Source organism: Vicugna pacos, chromosome 19, assembly GCF_048564905.1.
Source record: "Vicugna pacos chromosome 19, VicPac4, whole genome shotgun sequence".
Classification (NCBI taxonomy): Eukaryota; Metazoa; Chordata; class Mammalia; order Artiodactyla; family Camelidae; genus Vicugna; species Vicugna pacos.
The window spans coordinates 35,124,936-35,149,174 of record NC_133005.1 but is presented as its reverse complement, the minus strand read 5'-3'; the positions used below and the strand labels follow the sequence as shown (position 1 = coordinate 35,149,174).

The window sequence follows — 24,239 nt, the reverse complement described above, 5'->3', positions numbered from 1 at the left end:
CCCCCAGACTAAAGTCATGGGAACACTTTGGGGGGTTTGAGCTGGGGATTGAAGGGTTGTGATTTAAGATGGGAAGGTATAAAGACATGGCGTGATGCCAGGAAGTGGATGTTAGGATTCCATTCTTATCAAGCAATCAGTTATTCATTCAACAAACATGGATTTCCCATAATAGTCATGGTACCACTGGAGGGGCCTATGATCTGTGAGGGACAGTTCTACACTTGTGGACTTCATAACAGCAGGTGAGATTCAAGAGCAAGATAGAAATAATGACAAATTTTAAGGTCAAAAGAGACAAAAAAGCAATAGTTGCATTGAAAAACAGCAAAGTGGCAGACAGATAGCCGGAGTCAAGTAAGTGGGAAATTGTTAGGAGTTGAGGGGCTGGCATGTGGAGGAGTTGGGATTTTATTCTAAGTGAGATAAAAAGACTGGAAGGTTTTTTAAAAATTGTGATCAAATATACATGACATAAAATTTACCATTTTAGAGTGTACAATCCAGTGGCATTAAGTACCTTCACAATGTTGTGCAACCACTACTCTCGAATTTCAGAACTTTTTCATCACCCCAGCAGAACCCCACCCCCTGCCCCAGTCCCCTGGCAACCATCAGTCCACTTTCTGTCCTTAAGGAGTTGCCTCTTCTGAATACTTTATGTAAATGGAATTATACAGTCTGTGGCTTTTTGTGTCTGGCTCCTTTCACTTAAGCATAAACTTTTCAAGGTTCATTCATGTTGTGTTTATCAAGTACTTCATTCCTTTTCGTGGCTGAATAATACTCCGTTGTGTGGACAGACTGGATTTGTTTATTCATTCATCTGAATGATAGTTGGGGTGTTTCTTTCTTTTGACTATTGTGTTTTCTTTTTCTTATTTTTGGCAAGGGGAGGTATTTACCTTTAGAGGAAGTGCTGGGGATTGAACCCATGCTAAGCATGCACTCTACCACTCAAGCGATACCGTTGCCCCCTCGTTTGGCTACTGTGAATAGTGCTGCCCGCAGTAAGATTTGAGCAGGCAAGTGATATCTTGTTAACAGGATCCCTCAGGCTGCTGTGTGGGGAAGAGCCCAGAGGGGGCAGGAGGGGAGGCTGGAGACCAGTTAGAACAGGATTCTTAGCCTTGACTGCCCAGGGTGAACCCCTGAGAAGGAAAACATGTTCTCCCGCAGAACCAAAGCAGAATCCTCCAGGTGATTCTAAAGTGAAGGAGGATGGAGGATTGACAGCTACTAGGGGGAAGGCTGTAGGTTTCTCTGGGTGAGCAGGGCCAGTGGTGCTGACTGAGGGGATTTGATGACAAGCAGAGGAACCAGGTTCGGAACAGGGTGCCCAGACTTGCTGATGGTTTGGATGAGGGTATGTGCAGATGTGAGGAGTCCAGGATGGAAGTTTGAAGTGACCACGGGAAGGGTGATTCTGTTAGCTGGGATGGGAAGACTTTCGGAGGAGCTGGTTTGGGAGAGTCTCGAAGTTGGGTTTGCTTTGTTCATTGAGTGGTCCCAGGAGCCCCCATGCTGAGAAGTCACACAGGCAGGGGCTGTGTGCTTTGGGGGTGGAGGAGTTCGGGAGCCCAGAAGTCTCCCAGGAGAGATATCAGGAAAGATCCTCTGGATTTGAGTTGGTACCTAGGACGTGAAGAGTGGGTGTTATGCCAGCAAAGCAAGGGAAACACGGAAAACGAGCCACGGTGGGACATAACATGGGTCATGCGTCCCAGTTTCAATGAGTAACAGAGGGAGATGAGGCGGGAAGGTCAGGTATGGAGTCACATAAAGGGGTTCTGATGGGGGTCAGGGTTGCATATAGTTAGTGGAGAATTGCTGACAGATTTTTGAAAACAGCAGTGAAAGTGATCATAGCCAATGTGTGTTTTGAATGTTTTGTTTAATGGCAGGTGTCTTCATGCCCTTTAATTCATTTACTCTTCAGCGCAACTTTATGAGACAGGAAGTACTATTCTTGTTTATAGTCAGAGAACTAGGTGTAGAGAGTTATGGAAATTATTTGGGGTTTTGGAACTGTATAGTGGCAGACATAGTCCCAAGTTGCTCGGGTCCTGAGTGTACATGGTCCATGAGGCTCTCATTTGGGTAGAATCAGAGATGGTGTGGACTAGATGAGCGGAGGGGAATGGAAGGATAAAGAATATTCTGGAAGATTTTGAGTCTGAGTAATGGAAGGATGACAGAGGAAACAGTGGGCTTATTTCTGACTTCTCCATGCTCAAGCATGGCAGCCATGCTTGAACTTTTTTTATTGTTCCTAGGTCAGGATCAACAAGCTACCTAGGTCGGCCTGCCTCAGGGCCTTTGTACTTGCTGCTGGATCCACCTGGAAGGCTCAAGCTCCTTCAGCTCACTGGAGGCCTTCCCTGCACCTGTCTAAAGCAGACCCCATCCTGTCACTCCCCTATACCCTCACCTTGCTTTGTTTTTTTTCATGGCGTTAGTCTCAATTTGATATTTTGTCTTATTCACGTATTGGTTTAATAGTGCATTACGTCCTCTGCTCAGCTGTCAGCTCCTTGAAGGCAGGAGCAAGAGACAATAAATCTGGAGCTTAGAGGTGGAGGAGGGCTCCCCACACATTTATGGACTGCTTGAATCCACAGCAAGAAAATGCCTGCCCAGCAGTCAGATACATAGATCTAGGGGTTGGGGTGTAGGTTGGACCTGGGTAGTTAGATTTGGAATTTGCTGTGGCAGTGGATGAAATGATTGCATGGAAACACCATCCTCTGCCTGTGTTAATCCTCATGATGTCTCTGAGGCAAGGACTATAAACCCCACTTTACAGATTTGGAAACTGAGGCACAGAAAGGTGAAATAACTTACTCAAGTTCTGTCAGTGGGAAGGGAGGAAGCTTGGAATGGATTCCTTTTCCCCAACAGGCTGGCTCCAGAGCCCAGGTGAGGAGCCCCGTTGGCCAGAAAGACAGAGCAGAGTCTGGAGGGAGTCGTGTCAGTGCCCTTGGAGAGTTGGGGTCACTGCACGAGGCTGTGGGTTAGAAACTCAGAAATGTCCAACATCAAATGTTAGCAAGAGGTCAAGAAACAGTGGACCCAATACACACTAAGCCTGCTGGAGGTCAGTGATGACTTCTTTTTCTTTTAAAAAACTACTGTTCAAAAGTAATTTTAAACAGCTACATTCAGATATAAAATGAACACATCAGAGATTTTATCTACTTCATTATTAATGAGGGCACTTGTAAGGTGTTATGACTGATTCCAAGGTGGATTCAAAGTACTGCACAAGGAAGGAAGGTGAACACTGACATGAATTTACAAACAGATGCAAAAACCGGCAAAAACTCAGTCAATATCCACCAGGCAATAATCAATTGCATTCCAGGGAATTACATTTGCATTTCTGTGGACAAGAGTCATTTGCATTACTATTAGTCTTCTACAAGTTACAGAGTTGTAAAATAGCTCCAAAACAATGAAGGGTCCAGAAGACTCAATGGGGAAGCTAGACAGACTGTACATTAATCTTTTTTTTTCTGCCCATTTCCCAGTCTTCCACAATTTTCCAAATATTACATTTATTATTATTATTTTAATTTTTATTTTTTTGGTGGGGGGAGGAAATTAGGTCTATTTGTTTATTTTTGTGGGAGGTACTGGGGATTGAACCCAGGACCTCGTGCATGCTAAGCATGTGCTCTACCACTCGAGCTACACCCTCCCCCCTATTAATTTATTTTTGAAGAAGTGATACATTCACATGGTTAAAATTCAAAAGATACAATGCTCGGGGGGGAAAAAAAACATATAATGGTGACATCTCTTTCTCACTCCTGAGCCCCAGCCACCCAGTACCCCGTGGAGGCAACCATTGCGAGCAATTTCTTAAGGATGCTTCCAAGAGATTCTATCATAATAAGCAAACATGTTAAGAAAAGATAGACACACATAGGTTTACTTATTTAGGAAAAAAACAAAATGACATTATATTCCACGTTCTGCTCTTGTGTTTTTTCAACCCAGCCATATGTCTTAGAGATTGTTCCATTAAAGTGCTCCCAGATTCTTATTTTTAGATGAAAAACACCATTTATGTATTTATTAATTATTATTTTTATTGCAGTAGAGTTCACATACAATATTTTAGTAGTTTCGGGTATACAACAAAACGATTCCACATTCGTGTGCATTATGAATTGATCATCATGATAAGGCCAGTTACCATCTGTCACTGTACAAAGTCATTGCAATATTATTGACTAAGCCCCTATGCTGTACATCACACCCTGGTGACTTGCTGATTTCATAACTAGGGGTTTGTACCTCTGAATCCCTTTCCCCTGTTTCAACCGGCCTCCCCCACCCCCGGCAACCACCAGGTTGCTCTCTGTATCTCTGAGTCTGTTTTTGTTGTTTTTAAATTCCAGATTCTTTTTTCCACAGCTTCATGATATTCTGTGGTGTGGCAGGATGTGTTTTTTTTTAATCAGTCCTTTATTGATGGCAGGGTGACTTCTGAGTAAATAGCTAACTGAAAGGTGTTGAGGAGTGAGTGAGCAGTGAGGCAGAACAGACTGCAGGAGTTTTCTTAGGAGAATGGGACTGTCAATAGCTCCAACCTCAGTTTCATTATCTAGGAAGTGGGGTGGTTGATGATAACGGTGCCCACCTTACAGTCGTGAAAGTAAATGGGTTAGTTCTTGTAATTTGCTTAGAGCAGTACATGACATAGTATCTAGTATATGGTAACCATCAGTGTTTCATTATCCTCCTTTGGGAAGTTTGATGGTGAAAGAAGGAAGAAAACTGAGGGAGAAGCTTCCAGAAAACACCTTTTCCAGAGTAAGCACAGAGGGAACCAGTAACAGTGATTAAAGGAGTGCTGACTGTGCGCCGTGTTGCTACAAGCTGGACAGGACCGACCCATCGAAGGTTTCTGGGTTGGCATGACGACTGTGCCCATTATACAGATGAGGAAAACCAGGCACAGAGAATGTTGTGCCTCAGGCAAGGCTGCCCAGCTGGCAGGCAGGGCAGTTGGATTCACACCCAGACAGTCAGATGTCAGCAGCCACACACTCGACCACTGCACAGTTCTGCCCCTTGATGTGGGGAAGAAAGGACAACAGGTCAGGGTGTTAGAGAAAGGGGGCGGTGGAGCCAGGGCTCAGATGAGGAGGCATCTGGTAGAGGGAGCAGGGGGAGGAGATGTGGGGATGGGCTTGAGGAAGTGAACCTCCATACACAAGAAGGCAGGAGGGGAGAGGCCGACCTGCGGAGGCAGAGGAAGTGGGAGATGGGCTGATCGTGAGACTGGGAAGATCAAGAGCAAAGGCCCAGTGGAGGGAGGGAGGGAGTTAGGCCCTGGAAGGAACAGATGGGTGATCCGCAGTGGCTGTGGCAGAATGAGCCCAGGGAACGGGGGAAGGAGATGAATGAAGTCAGAGATGACGAGGATACTGATCCCGTCTCCCAGGGCCATTTTTAGCTCTTGGGCTTTTACTCTGAGTGATGTGGGAGTTATTAATGGATTTTGAGTAGAGGAGGGATAAGCTCAGACTTTTTTTTTTTTTAAATAGAGCTACTGGGGATTGAACCCAAGACCTCATGCATGCTAATAATGTGCTCTACCACTGAACTACAGCCTCCCCACAAGATCTAACTTGCTTTGAAAGGATCCCTGGGTGCCTCTGTGTCTGTGTCTGTGTCTGTGTGTGTGGTGTGCATGCGAGAGTGCGCGCATGCGCACACGCGCACACACGCAAGCATTTGCAAGGGCAGAAGCAGAGGGCCCAGGTAGGAGACATACTGCTCAAGTAGGAGATGATGTTTTATTGAGCTCTAATACCCGTAGAGCATGGTGTTAGACTCAGGGCACAGTGGTGAAGGATTCAGACAAGGTCTTTGCCTTGTTGAAGCTTTCAGTCTAATGCAGGGTTTCTCAGCTTCAGCCCTAGTGACATTGGGGCTGGCTAGCTGTCTGCTGTGGGGGCCCGTCCTGTGCACTGTAGTGTATTTCAGTAGCATCCCTGGTCTCTAGTCTCTAGATGCCAGTAGCATCCCCCCACCTCCAGATGCGACAACCTAAAATGTCTCCAGGCATTGCTACTGGTCTAGGGAGAGACAGAAACCAACAGCAAATATACACGTGCTCTTTTTCCCATAATGATGATTGTTAGGAAGTAAAAAGAACGGTCAGGGGAAGTCCTGAATCTTCTTCCTTCTGATTTTCATTTTTCTGCATTCCTTATGTCTTTCCCCAGCCTCACCACTGCCATCTGCCTGAAGAGGGTCCAGAACCACCCCCCTCCCCTTTCCACCTGCCCTTCCCTCCCCGCTCCATTAGCCTCATCCTGCCAGTCCTTCCTAGAAAGAAGGAACAAAACAAAACAAAGAAACCTTCTAGAGGACACCTCTTCTCCAAGGGAGGGCCGAGTCCTAATTGCCTGTTGGAGGCTGTAACCTGACTCTGTCAGCTCCATGCTCTGAAGGTGAGCCCTTGTGTCACTGCGGCCGAAGTTGGCCTTGGTTCCAATTGGCCAAAAGGGAACAAAACAAGATATTTAAGACACTTCCCTGCTTCAATCCTGTCCGTTTCACATAACGGACAGAGCGGCCTGCTGCTCGCTAGAGGCAGATAACTCCAAGGGCGCTAATTTTCCTCGTCAGCTGAACAGACTATCTCGAGACACAGCTTTGCTCCTGCCGCCGCTCCTGCCGCGGGCCTGGCTGTGGGCCATGTCAGCGGGGCCAGGCCTCATCCTGGAACGTGCCTGGGGAAGGGGCTGGGGTCAGCCCTTTGCTCTCCTTAGAGGCCAGCTTTATCATGGAGACGCTCTGTCTTCCTTCAGTGAGATTCTGCCCCCACTCCCATTCTCTCTGTCCCCTGGAAACATTGAGAGAGACACATTTTAATCTATTTTTATTAGCTCATGGTTTATTCCTATCACCACGGAACCTGATTGTTTAGGCCTGTGATGACTTTGCTAGCCAGAGCCACAGTGGCTGCATTTTTTTCTTCCTTTTCATTTAAGCCAAGGTTTCCCCACCTCAGCACAGTGACTGGATCACATAGTTTCTTGTTGGGGGCTGTCCTGGGCGGGGTGGGATGTTTAGCAGCATCTCCAGGTCTCCACCCACTAGATGCCAGTAGCATCTCTTCCCCACCGAGTTGTGACAACCCCAAAAGTCTCCAGACATGGCCACATATCCCCTGGGGGGCAAAACCACCCCTGGTTGAGAACCGTTGATTTTAAGGACTATTAAAGCCTGATTTTAGAGATGGCAATGTGTCTGTTTTGACATCTTGCTGGAGGTTTGTAGGGAGGGAGGAGCTTTCTCTGGGCTTTCAAATGAGTCTGATCTAAAGGTCTCGCACCTCCATCATTCAGTACTTAAAACTTATGCTCCTAAAAGAAAACACAGACCATGCAGTTGCTGTTGGTAGATTTTAGTCTTGTTTCTGCTCTGCTTGATTCGATGTCTCTTGTTTCTTTCTTTAGAGGCAGGTGAAGGTACAGGATTTAGGCATGTGGAGTCATAACTGGGTTGGAAGTCTGACCTCTGGCATTGGCCTGCTGTGTGACCGCAGGCAGCTCACTTTACCTCTCTGGGCTCAGTTCCAGCTCTCTAACAATGGCTCCTACCTCATGGAGTCAGTCTGTATAAAATGCTGATTTTAACTAGTGTCACGCCCAGGGCGAGCATGCAGAAATTGCTGGGACTACTCTGTGCACTGGGGGCTTGAGAAGGGCCCACTGGGTAATCTCCAGATTGAGGCCCGCAACGTTTGGTTTTCTTTATTCCCTGCTTATCAGCGACATTCCATCAAACCCAGGACTGGCCCTTAGTAGGCCTGCCCTGGGCTTCCCTTTTCTATCCCTGTCCCTCCCAGGATTCCATCTGCCACCATACCTTTGTCTCTGTCCCCAGCCGAATTGCTGTTTCCAGATAACCTCGGACCTCCCCGAATGCCAACAGCATTCCTCAAACAGAGAAGAGTTGCCAGAATAAGCCAGCGGCTTCCTGCTCTTTGCCCCAGAAAACATTTCCAGTGATCAAGTGATCAGAGGGAGGGAGGGAGGTGGGGGGAGGATGCTGCAGCTGCTTATGCAATCAGCTTTAATCCAGGGTTAAAATCCACCACGCGAACCAGCGGCATATTTTATTTCCTCGTTGGGCTGGGAAGTGAGTTGTACACGACGTCTGCCAGAAACTCAAAAGTCCTATTTGTTCCTCCCAAAGCAGCACCCACAGACTCAAAGAGCATTCCTTATGGGATGGCAGTTGGGGGGGGGCACTGCCCACACAGCCAGCAGGGAGAACACAGGGTGATTAGCTCTGGCCTCCGCCTCTTATTCCCAGTTTGGGGACACGGTTCCACTCCCAGGAAGGGGTGGCCCCTCCCTCCTGGTGAGGCCCAGGCCTGTTGTCCCAATTGCAGACCTTTGTCAGGCCGGGTGGTGGTGAAGGGGTCCCTCCCTGCCTCTTGGCCTCTTCAGCCTAAAACACAACAACACCAGCACCAAAAATCTCCTCCCTTATCATAAAGCCCAGGCCCTGGCCCTGCAGTACAGTGTGCTTGGACGCCTGGCTTGCTCCTGTCTGATCTAAGATTCCCAGCCAGGGAGAATTTACTTACACGCGGTGGGCATCTGTCGTCCATGTGGGGGGGGGTGCGGGGGCAGGGCGAACAGGCCATCAGCTCCATCGTTTTCTTTGTGGCAACGAATGGGGTGGGATGCGAAAGCCCACAAGCCCTACTTTTAGGAGGAGAAGGGGAGACTTTATTGGGCCATCGGTTTACCTCCTGGCATATGGCTGCCTCACCTCTGGAAGCTTTCTCCAGCCTCTAAAGAATGGTGTTTATTTAGCGTCTGTTGTTCCAGCTTACTGTTTAAAAAAAAAAAAACCTTGCTAATTAAGCACCTTGCCTTTTTTTTTTTTTTTAAAGAAGCAAGCCAGCACGGACATTTTAAGATCCTTTTGGATTTGCCTTTTCTTTCTCAGGCTACAGACGACTACAAAGGCAGCTTTACAGAGGAAAGAGGCAAAGACCGCCTAATACTATTGAAATGCTAGAATTAAAAGCAGTTCGGAAACACTAGTTAATATTTTACTGGGGAGCAGTGCCAGAGATACGGGGGTGGGGGGGTTGCCAAGGGTAGGGCTGGGTGTGAAAGAGCTGTTCCATCTGCCTTTGGGGATCCAAAGAAGCCGTTCTCTGTGGAAATAAATTTAAGCAAGAATCTTTATAAAGCTCATGGGGTTTGTCTGCCCACCGAGGGCCCAATTCCCCAAGAACATCCCTCCAGGGATGACTGTGACAGGAAGGGCGAAGCAGTGGGTGTAGGCCTGCCTAATAATGGGGGTTCTTGTTCCCTGGCTGAGTTTGACATCTTTCTTTCTCCCTCTGGATTTAAATGGCTTCTCAGCCTGAGAGGCACTGCCTGTGCCCTGGATTCAGAAGGTACACGCCTCCTTGGGAAGCCAAGGCGAGAGACAGCAGCTCACTCTCTCTCTCTCTCTCTTTCTGCATCTGCCGGGAGAGCTGCCGCTGGTATTTTTCCACAGGCCTTTTCTGCGATCTCAGGGCCTAGTTTTTCCCAGCCAGGCCCAGAGTCCGAGAGAGGGTTAATAGGCAGGAAGCTGAAGCCATCGCAGACTAATACGGAAGTCAGATTTTTGTTTAACTGACAGGTTTAGCAGGCCTCAGCGGTGGGGGAGGGGGCCGGGAGGGGAAGGGAAGTTTGTAGATCTAGGCATGTGGCCTGCTAGGAGCGCATTTGGCTTTTCTTAGGGTAAGGACGGAGGGGAGAGGGGGGGCCCTGGCATCCTGGCAGGGAGGCAGGAACCCTTTTTGGTTTTCCTTTGAGTTCTGGCTGAGGGGGGGAGGCGGTGAGAGGTTAGATTCTGGGCCGGGGTAAATGGCCCTCTGGCCTGCTTCGTCCTGGAGGCATTTTGACAATGACTCTGCAAACTTGACCACTCGGTTCCCCTCCTCCCCTTGCAGCCTGAGTCCTCTGCCCTCTGAGAAGCCCCGGCTGCTCTGGAGCGATTTGGGGGGAGGGGGAGCTCCCTTGGCCTGTCTGTTTTGCCTCAGAGGCCTGCCTCCAACCTCTTTCTCTTGCCCCCTGGGCTGTTTTCCTGGCCCTCCACTCCCCCCCTCCTCAGCTTCACTTCCTCCCTGGGGGTGGGGGAGAACATTCTGCTGGATGGTTCTAGAAAAGGGCCAGCCTTCCTCCCAGCAGAGAGCCGCTTCCGTGGGGGCAGAGGAGGGTGAGCCTTTCCAGCTCACCCCCAAAACTCTCTTGCCTGTGGCCTCCGGGCCTCAGGCTTTGCTGGAGCAGGTCAGGCTGGCTGCACGGGTTTGGCCGTGCCGGGAAATCTAGGCAGGGTGTGGGAGAAGGGCGTCTGGGGGCCCCTTTCCTAAGTTTTTCTTGCTGCAAAAGGCCTAGCTTAGCCTGTCTTTTTCTATGCACAGGATGGCTCTTGCTCACCAGAGCCTCACAAAGATAATCGCTCAGGAAGTGTTTCAGCCAATCCGGGGCCGCCTTACACTCCGATTTGCCGGGTCAGCCAATCGGGGATGAGCTCTTATTAGGCGGCCAGATCATCCAGCCGAAGTGCCAAACCCTTTTTCTGTGAGAACTAGGAGCCTGTCCTCCATGTTTTATAAGTATTGACATTACACAGTGTTAACAATGCATCCACAGAGGTAAGCTCGACTTTTTAACCATCTTTTCTCCCCCTCCCTCTGAGACATCCGAATTGTGGGCGAGCAGTGTGATTTCTCTGTGGCTGGCCGTGCCACACTCACCCCCACAGCACTTAGGTTAACTTGGAACTGTTTAGAGAGAATTTTTTTTTTTGCTTTCTTGGGTCACATGGCTAAGTAGCCATTAGCCAGAGCTTGATTTTGCAAACTGGCAAGGGCCTGGCACACCTTTTCTTCCACCAGGACATGGTGTTTCTAGAAGAGTGTGAAGCCAGATCCTGGTATTGCCAAAAAAGAAGGTTTTTTTCCCCCCCCCTCCCTCCTCTCTTTCTCTCTCTCTCTCTCTCTCTCTCTCTCTCCCTCTCTCTGAGCAGTCGTCCCCCCCCCCCCCCGCACTATTGTCTTCTCATGCCTGCTGGGGGAAGAATATGGAAGGTAAGCAAGCAGGCTCCTCTCCAAGGAGAGCTCATAGCAGCCAGCTAAGCAGGCAAGTTTACCTCTCCAAAGAGGTGCTGGGAAGGCTGGACTCAGCTCTGACCAGAGAGGACGTGTGTTTGAAAAAGAACCAGGCCCTCAGCAGAGCAGTGCTTAGCAGAGATCCCAGCTCCTGGGGCCTAGGTGGGTGGTGGTGTCTCCCCATGGTCTTTTCCTACAGGGCTTCTTCACTTGAAACTACATTGTTCAGCCTTTTTTTTTCCTGACTTCTGTTGATACAGAGTGTTCTGCAAGCCAGCCTACAGCCAGCAAATGTTTCTGAAAGTGTTTTTGAGGCTTTGGAGGAAGTTTTTGGAGGAGGGATGGGGATGGGGGGCGGGGGGAGTGTAGGAGGTGGTGGTGGTGGGTGGGGGAGAGGTGATGGACAAGATCCTGCAATAAATCTGAGGACTCTTTTTTGAATCCCTTAGTTTTCTACTCTTGCATGGTTTTCAATGAACTCATGTATCTTTTCTCCTTGTTTTCATTTTCCTTTCCCTCTTTTACATTGTATCCTCCTCTGTCCTCCTGTGTGATAGAGTGCAGAGGAAATAAAATCACGTCTGTGGCTCATGACAGCATTCCATATTCAGTGGTTGGGTTGTGTTGTTGTTGTGTGTGTGTGTTTTTTAATAATCCCATGTAACTGTTTAAAAAAATTTCCTTTTTGATCAAGTCCCAAATCTGCCAGCCTGTTCTCTCTTAACTGTGGAAAAATGAGACGGTTGCTTGAACATTTGTTTTGGGTAAGTAAAGCAATCCATTTCCTCTGTGACCATGTATAAAGAGTTTGGCGAACATTCGGGGTCGGTTTGTAACAGGGGGTCTTTGGTTCCAGCCGTTGGGGGCTTTTTATGAGCAGGAACTCAAGAAGGGCTTTTTAATAGTGTCTTGATTTTAGGTAATTGTTTGAATCCACTGTTTTTCCTGATAACCTGCAGCTAGGATTGAAGAGTGTACTTCCTGTTTGCCCTCAGACAGGGAAGCAATGTTCAGCTCATTGTGACTTGACTGGAGACCTTGAATTGGGTTTGTTTGGATATATTAGGTAGCAAACTCTGGGTAGGTGAGCTACTTGTGAAATGTAAAGACAGTGCTGTTCTTAGAGTCACAGAGCCTTAAGCATGGGTGGCGGGGGCGGGGAGGGCCGGAGCTGTGGGTGGTGGTATGTGTGTGGGGGGTGGTGTCAGTGCTTCTGTTTTAGGATATTTCCATGTCTGTAAAATCCCACCCACCACCAAACTTGGTCTGATTCAGGGCTCAGTACACACCAGACCCAGCCCTTTACCAAGCCTGACTCACACCTCTGTATGCACGCTGGCCTTGGCTTCTGATTTGTTTCTCACTTTTTACATCCCCCCACCTTAATGCTGTAGCTTGAACTTCAGAGTGAAAAAAGTAGACTCTTGTTTAGCATTTGCTTCAGAATTTCCTTAGAAGTTCTCCACAGCAGTTTCCAGCCTGGAGACCAGTCCAGCGTCACTGTAAATGCTGGAAATATATTCAGTTGCTGTGTTATGCCAACTTTATGGAGTCAATAATCTTTCTTCTTTTAAAGTGGTGTCCAGCAAGCTACCTTTTAGTGCCAATGGGAAAAAGGCTCATTTAAAAGTGAGAAATGTAGCGAAGTCTAAGTTGAGAAAAGTCTGTGTAAGACAGGCCAGCTTCTTGGAGTAAAAGTATGGGCAGTTAATGATGTTACAGACTTAAAGCTGAACTGCTTCTGCATTATCTGCCCCACACAAGAAAGTTCAGACACTTAGCTGTTTTCTTTGTTCTTATCTCCTGGCTGTAAATGGAAATTACATATTGAGGTTCTTGTGGCCTCCTTAGAAGCAATATCTAATCACAAGACTCCCGGTTTGGTGCCTTCAGTGTTTGCATAATGGTGTATTTGTTGGGCTGGAAGGGAACCTAAGGGCAAGGCATTTGTCCTCCAAAAGCTTACCTTAAAATGGCTCCCACAGGTTTGCAAAGCCAAGATCTGTTTTCAGATGTGCGGCCCCAGCAAGTTCCCAGCCCTGGACCAAGCCAGCCCCTTGTCTCTGGTACTGTGGCCACCACCAAACATGAGTCTGTAAAAAGTTAATGGCGTTCAAAGTCGCATGATTTTCCAGTTTCACCAAAGGGGGAAAAAAGTAAATGTCTGCATTGCAGCAGGACGAGGTAGGGACAGCATTGCTGGCTCACAGTGCAGCCCAATGGGGTTCCTCTCTCCAGCTTTTGAACCAATAGACTTGGAGGAAAGGTTACAGATTGACAATTGCAGTGGCCGGCCTGAGAGCAGGCCTTCTGGAAATTTCTCCCATCTTTGTTCCTTTTAGGAAAAGCAGGTCTGCAGAGCTGAAGAGCCTCCTCCATTCCATGCCTGGGGCACCCCCCCCCATTTCCTTTTTACATCAAGGTAGACTGTTCCCTCTGCCACGTTTGTAAATTGCAGAGGGAGGAACAGAACGTTGGGCTGTTTTCCTTTTCCTTCTGCCTCCTCAGTCCCCAAAGAGGATGCGCAGCTGCAAGGAACAAACACAGACACACTGGAGCTTTTGATTCCCCTCTTTTTTTTTTCCCCCCCTTCAAGACCCTCCAGGATGGATTCACTTTCTGCTTTGGGAAATTAAGTGGCATTCATGTGGGGGAGGGGGAGGAACAGCCTTTATTAGCTCCAGAAAATGGTCAGTGTTCCGTCTGTAACTAGGAATTAATTATATATAATCACTCAGTAAACTTTCTACAGAGTTTTTCTAATTGCTGCGCATGAACATGGTTAGCCTGTTGGAGCTGAGTCCAGTTACTTTTATAATTAACAGCTCAAAGATTTGAGTCAGAAAGAAAGAAACAGCGAGGCCTCTTGGATTATAAATTAGGGATGAAAACAATAGCCTTTCTTTCTCTATCTTTCTATCTTTCTTATTAACCCTTTTCTTTTAAACAAAACATTCTCCCTTTTCTTTTCCTGGGAAAACAGTGGAGAAGTGGCTTCAGGTCTTAAATAGGAGGTGGTGAGGGGGAATGAGTCACTCTTTAAAAAGCGGGGTGACAGCAGCCCAGAAAACCCTGAAAGCAAAGGTAGGTTTTTTCCTCCAAAATCCAACCACTTCAAACGTGTGATCTCTTTGTTTCTTCTGCCTCCTTTCCCCCTTCCCTCTCCTGTGGAAGAGGCCACAAACATTTGTCAGCTGGGAAGCCCTAGATCTGGCTGTGCCTCTGGTTTGACCCTGAAAAGAAAGACGCAGGCAGAAGTGTTCCCCCCCAGACCCCCCCAGCAGAGAGTGAGGAAGGGAATCTGTGTGGAAGCCCTCCCCGGCTGGCTCTTCCAGGCTCAAACGGGGGAGGATTCACCCTGGGCTTCAGGTTGCTGAGGCTAGAGCTGCCCTTCCCCCTTCTCCCCAGTCCGCTGATGGATAAACAAGCAGGCAGGAGCCATTTCAGCGCTGCAGCTCGCCCGGCTGCCAGGCTGTCCCTGCTCATCAAGATTACCTACCTACCGGCCAGGAGCCAGCCGCCCGGCCTCACCCTGGCACAGCCTCGGGCCGTCTGCCCTCCTTTCTCTCCTGAAGCTACAAAACAGTCACCTTGAAACTCCCCACCCGCAGCACCAGAAGAGTTCTGAGGCCATGCTCAGACCTGTACCAGTAAATTACATGATCCACCGTGAGCCTCTTAGTTCGGCCTGTGAAAGCGGGTCTGGCCAAACCCATTGTTAGTTTTGAGGGCTCTGTTGGGGGTGGACAAAAGTCTAATTTGTGAGTATCCCGCGCCTTGGCTCAGGGACTGTTTTCCTGTTGTTTCTCCTCTGCAGACGCGGATTGTCTTTCCTTGATGTTAACTGTCTTAGGACTGGCTGGGTGTTTGGTGGCCGTTTTCAGACTTAATAAACAGCCTTTTTATTTCACTGTGGCCTCCGACTGGGGTGCAGCCCTGCAGTCTGGCTTTTCAGATGCCTGCTGCCCTGGGAGCACTTTGCATTCTACCTGGCTCCTGTGCGGTAGGGATGCAGAGCTGGCTTCTGGTCCCCCAAGAAGGGGGAGTGGGTTTTCTCCCCCTCCCCAGCCTGCTCCTTTTGAACATTTTTGTTGTTTGCGCAGACACCTGTCTGTCTGCAGTTTGTGCCACAGGGCTGCCTCTTGCTAACCTCCCACCCACCTCATTCGAGGGCCACGGGGCCTCATTTTAGAGCCTCACGTTGAAGGCTCAGGAGCTAAAAGGGAAGGGTTTTCCTTAGGAACCTGTGACTTCACAAACTCCCCCTGTCATCGCAGATTTTTTTTTTTAAGCTTCTAAACGTTGGGTTGTTGGTGTCCTTTGGTTGAGCTTTGCCTAGTTTTGATATTTAGGAAGGTGGCTTTGAAACTAGAAGGCAGCTTAAGCAAGAGCTACAGCTATTGAACAAACTGCTACCATTTTAGCTTCAACACAGGAATGAGGCAGTGTTGCCAGACGCCATTTTAAGAATCCTGCATAAATAGCTTAGCTACCGATGACTCTGCCTGTTTTAGGTGAGTGCTTATATAAAGCTGCTAACCATTCCCTCCCCTCCCCCCAATTTTTTTTAAAGAAATTAATTGCAGATTTAGGGAAGCATGGCTTTTGATTCTGATGTTCACTGTTTTGTGATCTGGAAGAGGAAGATGTTGTGTCTTGGGGATTAACTATTTCTTACAGCCTGGACCAGTTTTGGTATTTTGAATGAAAGTAAAAAGCTGAAGGAAAAGTCCTGTCGGATGATGCATGATTCTTGAATTGCTGTGTGATGATCCTCAGCTGTAGAACCAGAGTCTCGTGCATGCTGGTTATATGTTCTAGACGGGTTAGGTATTCTTGGTTAAGAGTCAAATAGTAGGGGCACTTGGGGAAAAGAAATATTTGGGCATTGTGTTTCCAGGCGTTTTGCTGTCCAAACTAGATCTCTTTTCTCTTCTCTCTGTCCTGGAAGTGTTGAGGGGATGGGATTCCTGGGAATTACGGACCTGCCTCGAGTCTTCAGAATTAATAATCAGAAGGCTTAAAACATCCTGGAGGTGCAGTTCATCTGCAACTTTTAATTGCTCTTTTCCAGTGCATGCAGGTTAAGAAGTAAGCAGAGGTTTTCCTTGCTCAGGCATTGGGGGAGAAACCTTTTTATTCTTCCTGGGACGGGACGGGATGGTCTTGGTTGTATTTGCAGGCGCTTGTTATTTCTTCTTTACCTGAAATCTATCAGTTTGCGAGATCCAGGGGCAAGTGACTTAGGGGAAACGTGAGTTCAAGAGGTGGTGGTGGTGGGAACATACAGTATATACAGCTAGTTGATGGTGTGTTTTCCAGTTGGGGTGGGGGGGTGGGTAGAGGTGGTTGATTTTTTTTCAGCTAATTTTACCCTTCCCTTTAGCTGGCCCCCAGCCTTCCCAGCGACCTAAAAAAAAAAAAAAGTAATGTCAGTTTGAAACAAGGGCTGCTTGTTCCATTGTTTTTGATTTAAATAATCGGGGTTGCTGGAAGCTAGCAGATATGGAGGGAAAGATGCTGTGTATTTTCTAAGACTTCAATGTGTTAATGATAAGAGTTCAAAGTCTTTTCTCCAGATGCAGCTGCCTTTTCTTTTTAGCAATTATTATTTGACTGTTTTTTTTTTTTCCTCCAAATGACTGAACAGTTCTTAACCTAAATTGACCAAGCTCTGTGGGGGCATTCAGACAGGTACAAATCTTTTCTCACCACCACTTTTGATGTAATATTCATAGTTTTCCCCCTAATAACATACTAGTACTTAACACTAAACCAGAAAGGAAAAAAAAAACATGAGATCAGTGGTGTAGAAAAAAAGGAAGTCCCTTTAGATGTGGCTGTTCAAAATGACTAATTTTGCATTCTGGTCTTTGCTTTTGTAAATGAAGTTTTTTTTTTCCTTTAAATGCATAGACTTTGCAATTTCCTTTAGTCAAATAGAAGTTATTGTGTGTGTGTGTGTGTGTGTGTGTGTGTGTGTGAGAGAGAGAGAGAGAGAGAGTGAGCGCGCGTGTGTGCATTGGGTTCCCTTTGAAAGGATGGCTTGCTGATCTGTGAAAAAGATGGTTTTCTGAAATTGTTGTGCTTCAAATCCTTGGCTAAAGCTGGTGGTGCTATTGCTAAAGTTAGGTGATTATAGTGCCTACTTGTAATACTTGGAAAGATAAAACAGCTTCACTTTCTTTTCCTTCTTTTCTGCTCCAGGATTGATTCTCTTAAACTCAGCAGCAAATAGCCACCACCTAACTAGTTTGCATTTCCTTAGCCTCTCAGCTGCTTTCCTGCCTGAAGTATTCAGCTCCTCTAGGCTGTTACAAGCCAAATAATTGTTCCCTTGAATGGAGCCCTCCTCTGTGATCAATACACCTTTGAATGTTTTCCTCCCTGCAGAAATCCTTCGAGTGGGTTTGGGGGGCTCTGTTCTTCGTAATTGTTCCTTTCACCACCGAACATTTTGGTTGGACCCAGAAGAGCGTTTTTTCTCCATCCCTCAAAATATGGGATCGGTTTCAAGAAGTTTAGGATTTCACAGACTTCATGCTAGAGAGGGAAACAGAATTCTAGTTGCTAGAAAGATCAAGATTGCTTTGAGTTCTTTTGAAGCTGGCCATCTACCCCTCTCCCCTTCTCTGAAGGAGCTGCAGGGGGCTTTTTGTTAAAATGTATTTCCAGTCACCCCAAGCAAGAAATGATTGGCAGTATCCATTTGGACAGGCTGTGTATGTTGCAGGCAGGGTGTGTTTCTGAGTGGAGAATGTTTGCCTCTTAAGTTGGAGTCAAAAGTGTTAGTGCTAAAATCACCTTCCACAAATCACCATGTTATTGCATGTTAGCTACGTGTTTAAATTTCAGAGGCGCTTTCTTCTGATGAAAACCATTTGTGACAACATGTCAGTTGTTCCTTCGGTGATTGTGTCCCAGGCTTTCTCTACAGACGCAGTGTGGATGAAATTGTCAACGGGATTCACTATTGGAGAGCTAAATGTGTTATTATTCTGATTTAAAACTAAACTGCCTTTCTTCTCTCTGCTGGGACTAGTTAAGTTTGAGGCCTCCAAGTTCTTCTGACTTAATTCTGAGCTCTCATCCTTTCTATCTGGTTCCCCCAGCAAACATGGAATTCGCCTAAACACATCTCCATCTGACCCTGAGGTTCCAGGCCTTTTCAGACTTAACTTTTGTCTCGTCACAGTCCCAGGCCACGAAGCACAGAGGGGACATTCTAACTCTTCCTCTCTGACCCAGTCCCCCTCCTGTCCTGGTTTTTGAGTCTTCCAAATGGAAAGTTTCAGCCATCTCAGTTGGTGATGCGCCCATTTCTTCTTGTTGAACCACAGTCCGATGGAGTTGCACCTAGAGGAATTATGCAGGTTCTTGTCACTTTGTTGTCAGCCAAATACTTGGGAAGTTGCAGCACTTCAAAGAGTTGGCACTTAGAAAAGCAGAACTTTCCTGGCTTGGCCGGGGAGGTATGTGTGTGGGAGATACGAAATGGCCTGCACTCTGTTCAGCAGGGAGTTCCAACAGAGAGAGGGAGAGGAGCTTCTGGTGGACGGCCCAGCCAAGGGGCCTGTTTTCCCTGCTTCTCTCCCCACCCCCTAACTCCCAGCCTGTCCTTTAAATAATCCTTCCTCATTCCACTTTTGTGGTTGGGGGGGGTGGCGATAATTAGTCACAGCTCAAAAGAGTGCTGAATGCTTTTCTTTAAGCCATGCCTGCTACAGAGAGGAAACATGCAGGCGGTTCGGAGTGTGGACACCCCAATCCTAGTTCCTGGGCTAAATGCTGGTGGTTGGAACGTTTTGACACCAGGCCTTTTGCTTCTAGCCTGGGCATATTTTTCTACTTTGTAATTTAACGTGTATCTTTTTTTCATGTTCCTGCCTCATCGGGAAATTGTAAGATTCAGCGGGGTGGTCTGGGGAAATACTCTTTGCCTTGCAGAACTCAGAGATCAGAAACGGGTACCCAGAAAACCACCTCCAACCTGAACCCGGTGTTAACAATGAGAAACTTATTTACGTGAAGGCTGGTTTCTCATTGGTCCACAGGGGCAGATGGCAATTGTGTGTCTCAAAAAAAAAAAAAAAGCTTTTTTGTATCCTCCGACAAGATGACAAGTGGCGTAGTAATTTGACTTAAAGAAAGAACAGCCTAGTGTTTAAAAAATAACTCCTTAGGGATCTGACCATTTTGTTTGAAATCAGGTGTGGGTTTCTTTCCTCCTACCCCTGCATAAAGATGGGGGATTGTCTTAAAAAGGTGGGTTTGTTGTTAGAACTTCAAAATAACTGCCCCTGTGGGGCAAGTTCTCAGTCTCCCTAAACGTGAACGTAATTTGCTCTGTTTCAGCTTGGCTGAAGAGGAAATAAAAACAGAACAGGAGGTGGTAGAGGGCATGGATATCTCTACTCGCTCCAAAGGTGAGTAAAAACCTTGTATCGTCTATTCCAGAGCAGAGGAGGAAATTGGAATTTCTTTTTCTTGTGGTGGTGGTGCAGTGAAGTGTGGCTTACGAGCCAAGGTTGCAACACTCCTCCGATTTTGAGATGTGGCACCTCTTTGATGGATGAACCTAATTTATAGAGAAATCTCCTTTTGATCTTTCCCTTGCGTGTCCGTGTAGGTGTTCTGATCTGTCGGGGAATTGTCCCGAGAGTGAATTTTGCGTGTGTGTCATGACCGAGGGCGGCCAGCTACCTCTCTGCAGGGTGACTTTCAGGAATCAATTTAAATAAAGCATGTTCTAGAAGCCACTAGAGTCGCCAGCTGCTGCTAGGTTTCTGATTTTAATAACAGGCCTCTTTGGAATCGCAGAGGTGGAACGAAGTTGACCCACTTCATTGAGATAAAAAGGAAATGTTAGGACTTCCTGGAATGCTGGGGCCCATGTTTGCATGTAGGACGCAATTTTGCAAATTACAGTAAATGTGGTGTCTGCTTCTATTCAGAATCTCTTGTATTAGAACTCCTTAAAATCTTCTGATGGAGGGGTTGGTACTTTTTGTTTGACCCCTGTGAGACTGGACGAGGTTTCCCACAAGGAAGCAGTTACCCACGTGGGCCTTCTGGGTGCTTTTAGAAATGAGCTGCTGGAGGGTTTTTTCACCGCTTTGGTTGACGAAAGTGCTCATCCTCAAACTTAATGGTTGTACCACGGCGCTGTCATTCCTTCGACAAGTCACTGAGTGCCTGCTCTGAGCACACATGGCCGTGGGTTCTAGGGGAGGCAGGAGGGCTAGAGAGAGGGACACTATGGACTCTGCCAGAGAGTCCCATCTTGCTCAGAGCGTCACAAAAAGTGGCTCCATAAAGCGGTTGAATCCAACAGAGCTTTTGGAGGATTTTTGTAAGACAGCATGTCATTTGGTGCAAAGATGAGGGTCAGATAGTGGCGGCTGGGACCTGGGATGCGGGTGCTGGCTGTTGTGGGAGCCTGGCATACCAGGGGGCTGGGCCTGGTTCTGGGAGGAGGGGATGCATCTCAGGTGGGGAGGCCAGGCCTGGTGGGTGGTCTGTGCCTGGGGGAGTTGGGGGGAAGGACATTGGGAGGGAGGGAGAGCCCAGTCAGAGGGTGGCTGCCCCTTCACCACAGCCCCCACTCAGCAGCCCGTGCTGGCCAGCAGCACCTGAGCCATGGGGGAGTCTGAACAAGGAAAGAACCTTCCTGAAGAGATGTTTTGAGGAGACAGTTGCTGATGGGGAAGCACGTTCCAGCCCCATGTTGTGGTCAGAAGGTGTGGAGTGAGCCCAGAGCATGGGGGCCGGGAGCCGGGGCTTTGTCCTTGCTCTGCCACCCACTTGACACTTTCTGTCTCTGCTGCTCTGTTTTCTTAGCTGTAAAGTTGGGTATCGCATTAGATTCTAAGATTCCTTCTACCTTGGGCTTCTCTTGTGAAAAATAACCCTTTGCTGGTGGCATGTATGAAGGCTGTACTTACAGGATCCAGGAGCCTTTTTTTAGCTGGGAAGAGGTGGGAGGTGGTGTTCCCATTTTGCAGATGAGGAAACTGAGGCTCCTAGTGGTTATGTCTCCCAGGTAGTTAAGTGTAGGAGGGGAGCAAACCATACCAAGGCTCTGCATCCAAGGAGGTGCTTCTTCCTGAGCCCTTGGTGCCTGGAATGCCCTGGAGCCCCGGCGTGGAGACTTCTTCCAAAGGGTCAACACTGGGGACTGACCACTGGGTGGGGCCTGCCTTGCTCAGGCCCTGCCCTCTGCGTGTGAAGATCCTTCTTCTCTTCCCCTTGAGTGTGGAGATCTTGCTTCTTCTTCCAGACCCCTTAGATTCTCCTGGCTCTTCACCCCATGGTCCCTCTTTCTTATCTGCCCCACCCCCATTCTCTCTGACAGCCGTCAGGGCCAGGGTGATCTGGGAAAAACATGTCTTGCTGAGTCCTTCTGCTGACCTTCCAGGGCCCTCAGCCTCCAGTCTGAAGTCACTGGGACCTACCTGCCTGGCCTGACCCCTTCAACTTCCTTCAGCTTTGTTTACCTTGGGACGTTCTGTGCCCTGGACTGGTTCTCTCCCTGACCCCACTGGAGCTCTCCAGCCTCCTTCCCCTCTGCTCCCTCCTGGGGGGGGGCCCTTTACTGGGAACACGCTACTCTGGGTCCTGCTGCAGATTTTCTCATCTCTCAGATTCATCTCAGATGGGGCTCCTCAGAGAGGCCTCTGGCGGCCACCCAGTCCACAGGAGCCATTCCATCATTTTCTGTTACATTAAAAAAAAAACAAACTTCTAATTTTAGAGCAGTTTTAGATTTCCGGGTAAGTTGTGAAGATAGTACAAAATGTTCCTGTATCACCCCCCCCCCACCTACACACACACACACACACACACACACACACACACACAGTTTTCCCCCTATTATGAACATTGTACATTGTTATGATCCGTTTGTCACAATTAATGAATCAGTGTTGACGTGTTATTATTACTAACTCAGGTTCGTGCTTTGTTCAGATTTCCTTAGTTTCTACCCTTTTCTGTTCCAGAATCCCACCCGGAATCCCTCAGGATGCTTAGTTATCATGTCTCCTTTGACTTCTCTCGGCTGCGGTAGTTTCTTAGACTTTCCTTGTTTTCGATGGCCTTGATAGTTTGGAGGAGAACCGGTCAGGTACTTTGTAGGGTGATCTTCCATTGGGGTTTGATTGCACTGGGGCAGGCTGGAGTTACGGGCTTCTGGAAGGAAGACCACAGACCGGCGTGCCATTTACATCATGTCATATCAAGGGTACCCGTTATCAACGTGATTTGTCCCTGGGGATATTGACCTTGATCACTTGCCTGAGGGCGGGTTTGTCAGGTTTCTCCTTTGGAATGAAGTCACAGTGCCCAGCGCACACTTACGGAGGAGGGTGTCATGCACCACCTCCCTAAGGCCAGAGGATCTACATAAATTATTTGGAATTCTTCTGGGTGGGAGATGTCTTGTCTCTCCCAGTTATTGGTTTGGTCATTTATTTAGATCAGCGCAGACTCAGTTATTTTACATTCTAGGTTTTAGTCCAGTACTACTTAATTTACTTTGTATGGGCTGTCACTTCATACCTGTCAGAATGGCTAACATCAAAAAGTCTACAAATAACTAGTGTTGGCGAGGATCTGGAGAAAAGGGAACCTTTGTGCACTGTTGGTGGGAATGCAAATTGGTGCAGCCATTATGGAAACCAGTGTGGAGGTTCCTCAAAAAAGTAAAAATAGAACTACCATATGATAACAGCAGTTCCACTCCTGGGTGTATATATATGGAATAAAAAAGAAAAGTAATTTAAAAAGACACTTGCACCCCAGTATTTGTAGCAGCCCTATTTACAACACCTAAGATACGGAAGCAACTCAAGTGTCCATCAACAGATGAATGGATAAAGAAGATGTGTATATGTGTTTGTATATACATACACAATGAAATATTACTCAGCTATAAAAAAGAATGAAATTTTGCCATTTGCAGCAACATGGTTAGACCTAGAGAACTTTAGGCTTAGCGGGGTAAGTCAGTTGAAGACAAATACTATATAGTATCGCTTACATATGGAATCTAAAAGATAAAACAAACAAATGTATACAGCAGAACAGAAACAGACTCACCGATACAGAACACAAACTAGTGGTTACCAGGAGGGAGAGAGAAGAGGGTATGGAATTAAGAGATACAAACTACTGTGTATAGTATAGATAAGCCACAAGGATATACTGTACAGCACAGGGAAGAACAGGCATCATTTTGTAATAACTTAAAGGAGTATAATCTATAAAGATACTGAATCACTATACTATATCACTATACACCTGAAACTAATATAATACTCTAAATCAGTAACAAAATTGTGCTTCAATTAAAAAAAAAATAAAAAATTGTAGGGCAGCCCAGCAGGCAGGCTTGGGACCGGCATCCTGTCCTCTAAGACGTTTGAAGAAAGCCAGTCTGCAGCTGTTTGGATGGATTTTCGTAGGTATTTTGGAACTTCTGTTCTGGTGGGGAAACGTGAAGGGGAAGGGATCACCTGGTTTTGAGGGAGCCCATCCCCTCTTCCCAGGGTCTGCCTTGGACGGCTTTCATTGTGTGGGGCTGAGCATCCTGGTCATCAGATGGCCAGGTGACTGGCTACTTCTGTGTCTAAGGAACCTTTCCGAATGAGCCTCTTGGGTGAGGCAAGGATGTCGCCTTCGCAAAGGCCGGGAGTTGTGATACTGGGTTGCTGGGGTTCTGAGAGCTGAAGTCAACCTGCTCAAAACGTGATGCTTGCAAAGCTGAGGGCCAAGGCTTGTCTCTCTTTGCGTCCTAATTATCTCCAAATCCATGTTGTGATGGTGTGGGCTCCGTGAACACGTACTTCCTCGTCTAGCCTGCTTTTCTTATGGTTTGGGAAATTTGGTGCTTCAGCCCCAACCTGATACTGTCCAGTCAGGCTTCTTTGGTTGTGAGCAACAGAAGCCAGCTCTGGTTAATTGGAGCAGAAAAGGGGTGGACTGGGAGGTGGTCAGTTGGCTCATGGGGTCGATGGATTGGCTGGAGGTTCAGGGCTGCTCTGGGAATAGGACCTCGTGCATAACCTCCTCAGGGTCAAAAGGACAA

General features: G+C 47.5%; 1 protein-coding gene across 16 annotated transcripts in view; it reads left to right on the top strand.

Moving 5' to 3' along the window:
* Positions 1–9,711: 9,711 nt before the first annotated feature.
* The window catches only part of ZMYND8 (zinc finger MYND-type containing 8), a 108,488-nt gene continuing 93,960 nt past the window's right edge, over positions 9,712–24,239 (top strand). For 7 of the 16 annotated variants that reach the window (XM_006202451.4, XM_006202447.4, XM_006202445.4 and 4 more), the window contains exons 1-3: positions 9,712–9,779; positions 10,463–10,696; positions 19,508–19,578. In XM_006202451.4, coding sequence (XP_006202513.1) covers positions 10,683–10,696; positions 19,508–19,578 — 85 coding nt within the window. In that variant the 5' untranslated portion in view covers positions 9,712–9,779; positions 10,463–10,682. Of the gene's footprint in view, positions 9,780–10,462; positions 10,697–11,846; positions 11,917–18,247; positions 18,526–19,507; positions 19,579–24,239 lie in introns of those variants that run through there. The other 9 variants (XM_031687746.2, XM_031687743.2, XM_072944342.1 and 6 more) reach the window with 6 other exon arrangements.